This window comes from Etheostoma spectabile, chromosome 15 (genome assembly GCF_008692095.1).
Source record: "Etheostoma spectabile isolate EspeVRDwgs_2016 chromosome 15, UIUC_Espe_1.0, whole genome shotgun sequence".
Taxonomy (NCBI): Eukaryota; Metazoa; Chordata; class Actinopteri; order Perciformes; family Percidae; genus Etheostoma; species Etheostoma spectabile.
Window position 1 is genome coordinate 14,867,333 of NC_045747.1, and position 1,745 is coordinate 14,869,077.

At 42.6% G+C, this 1,745-nt stretch overlaps 1 protein-coding gene across 4 annotated transcripts in view; it reads left to right on the forward strand.

Moving 5' to 3' along the window:
• The window catches only part of tlk2 (tousled-like kinase 2), a 14,392-nt gene that overhangs the window by 3,803 nt on the left and 8,844 nt on the right, over positions 1-1,745 (forward strand). For 3 of the 4 annotated variants that reach the window (XM_032537768.1, XM_032537767.1, XM_032537770.1), the window contains exons 6-10: positions 71-169; positions 417-518; positions 741-833; positions 1,010-1,120; positions 1,538-1,674. In XM_032537768.1, the coding sequence (XP_032393659.1) occupies positions 71-169; positions 417-518; positions 741-833; positions 1,010-1,120; positions 1,538-1,674 (542 nt within the window). The remainder of the gene's footprint in view (positions 1-70; positions 170-416; positions 519-740; positions 834-1,009; positions 1,121-1,537; positions 1,675-1,745) is intronic. The other variant, XM_032537769.1, reaches the window with a different exon arrangement.

The window sequence follows — 1,745 nt, forward strand, 5'->3', positions numbered from 1 at the left end:
TTTTTTTTTTAATTCCATCTTGGTCTTTCCATTGAACTCCTCCTTTCTTCTACCTTTGCTTGCCTGTCAGTTCGCGGGAGGTAGTGGTCCTGGTACCAGCCCTGCCAGGGGAATTCCACCAGTGGTCCGCTCTTCCCCACAGCACTCCCTCTCCAACCCCCCTGTCACGGTGAGCATGTTTGCTCTAAGATCTGTCTCATTCTTTTTTTATTTCAACATTTTCCTGCCATTCTCTTCTTCCATGCTTGTTATTAACATCAGTAGGTCAAGTGGTTTATAGGTTCGAAGAAGTTTGTTATATTTTGTCATGACTTGCAGCTGCAGGTCTCGATGACTTCTTTAATGGGATAAAGTTCACACATTAAGACTCTGTAAGTTTTTTTTTTTTTTATTGGATGAATGTTTCTGCTTCCCAGGTGCAGCAGGGAAGCCCCTCCTCTGTAAGCTCGGCCAACACAGAGCACTCGACGTGTTCACTGAAGCCTGCCTCTCTTCACATGCTCCACAAAGCCACACAGGTACTTGAAATGCCACTTGCTGTTTATCTAATTTAACTCTTATTAAGGCTGTTGTTATATAAGTGGTACATATAAACCAATACATTTGCGACTCGAAACCAGTAAGCAACTGGAAGAGTTTGTTAGATGGGACTACTTTTATTACATTTTACACTGTATCACTGATACAGAATGATCCACCATTAACATAAACACTGTTTTTGTGCTCACTGTACCCTGTAGTCTGACCTTACTATAGAGAAACTAACAGCCATGGAGAACAACAAGAACTCTGACCTGGAGAAGAAGGAGGGCCGAATAGACGATTTGCTGCGGGTACTAATCTCATTACATTTCATCCCTGCTACTCTGCTTGCCATTTTTGATGGTTTTGAGAATATTATCATCTCTGTTTGGATTTTTCACTCAAGGCATGTCAGAGCTGAAACATTCCTTCTGTCTGTACAACCTTTTATTTTACCTGAACTTTTTCCTGCTTGTTCTGTTTTTAGGCAAACTGTGATCTGAGGAGACAGATTGACGAACAGCAAAGGATGCTGGAACGATACAAGGAACGCTTAAATAAGTGTGTGACCATGTCCAAGAAGCTGCTGATTGAAAAAGTATGTTCATCTAATAGCATAATGACGCTTTTGAAATAACCAATGAAATGCCTCCTTGCCCCGCTGCGTGTACTCTACCCCTTCAGTGTATGAGCCTGAGTTCAATTCCTGTTGTCGCTGCAGTGCTAACAGTTGTCAGGCTTATTGTAAACATGCAGTATGATAATATTAGGTGGTTGCTTAGTGATGAATGAGACATAAAGTAAAATTGCAGTCCTTTCTGTGCTCTGCTCGGAAGCAGCGGTGCTCATGCACGTCTGTGTGTGAGTCGTAGCCTGATGGAGGCGTTAGCCGGAGCCCCGAGGAGATGCTACTTTAAAATCTTGCTAGCTTTTCAACATTACCAACCCTGCCTTTAATGCCACATGGAATCAACAATACTGGTTTGATGCCTATATTTCTCTGCCCTTCCTCCAGTCCAAACAGGAGAAGATGGCGTGTCGGGACAAAAGCATGCAGGACAGGCTTCGACTGGGTCACTTCACTACAGTGAGACATGGAGCATCTTTCACTGAGCAGTGGACGGACGGATATGCCTTCCAAAACCTTATCAAGTGAGGACTTTCTTATGTTTCATCTTTAAGATCCTCATTTCACACTTTCTCTCTATTATTATTATTATTAT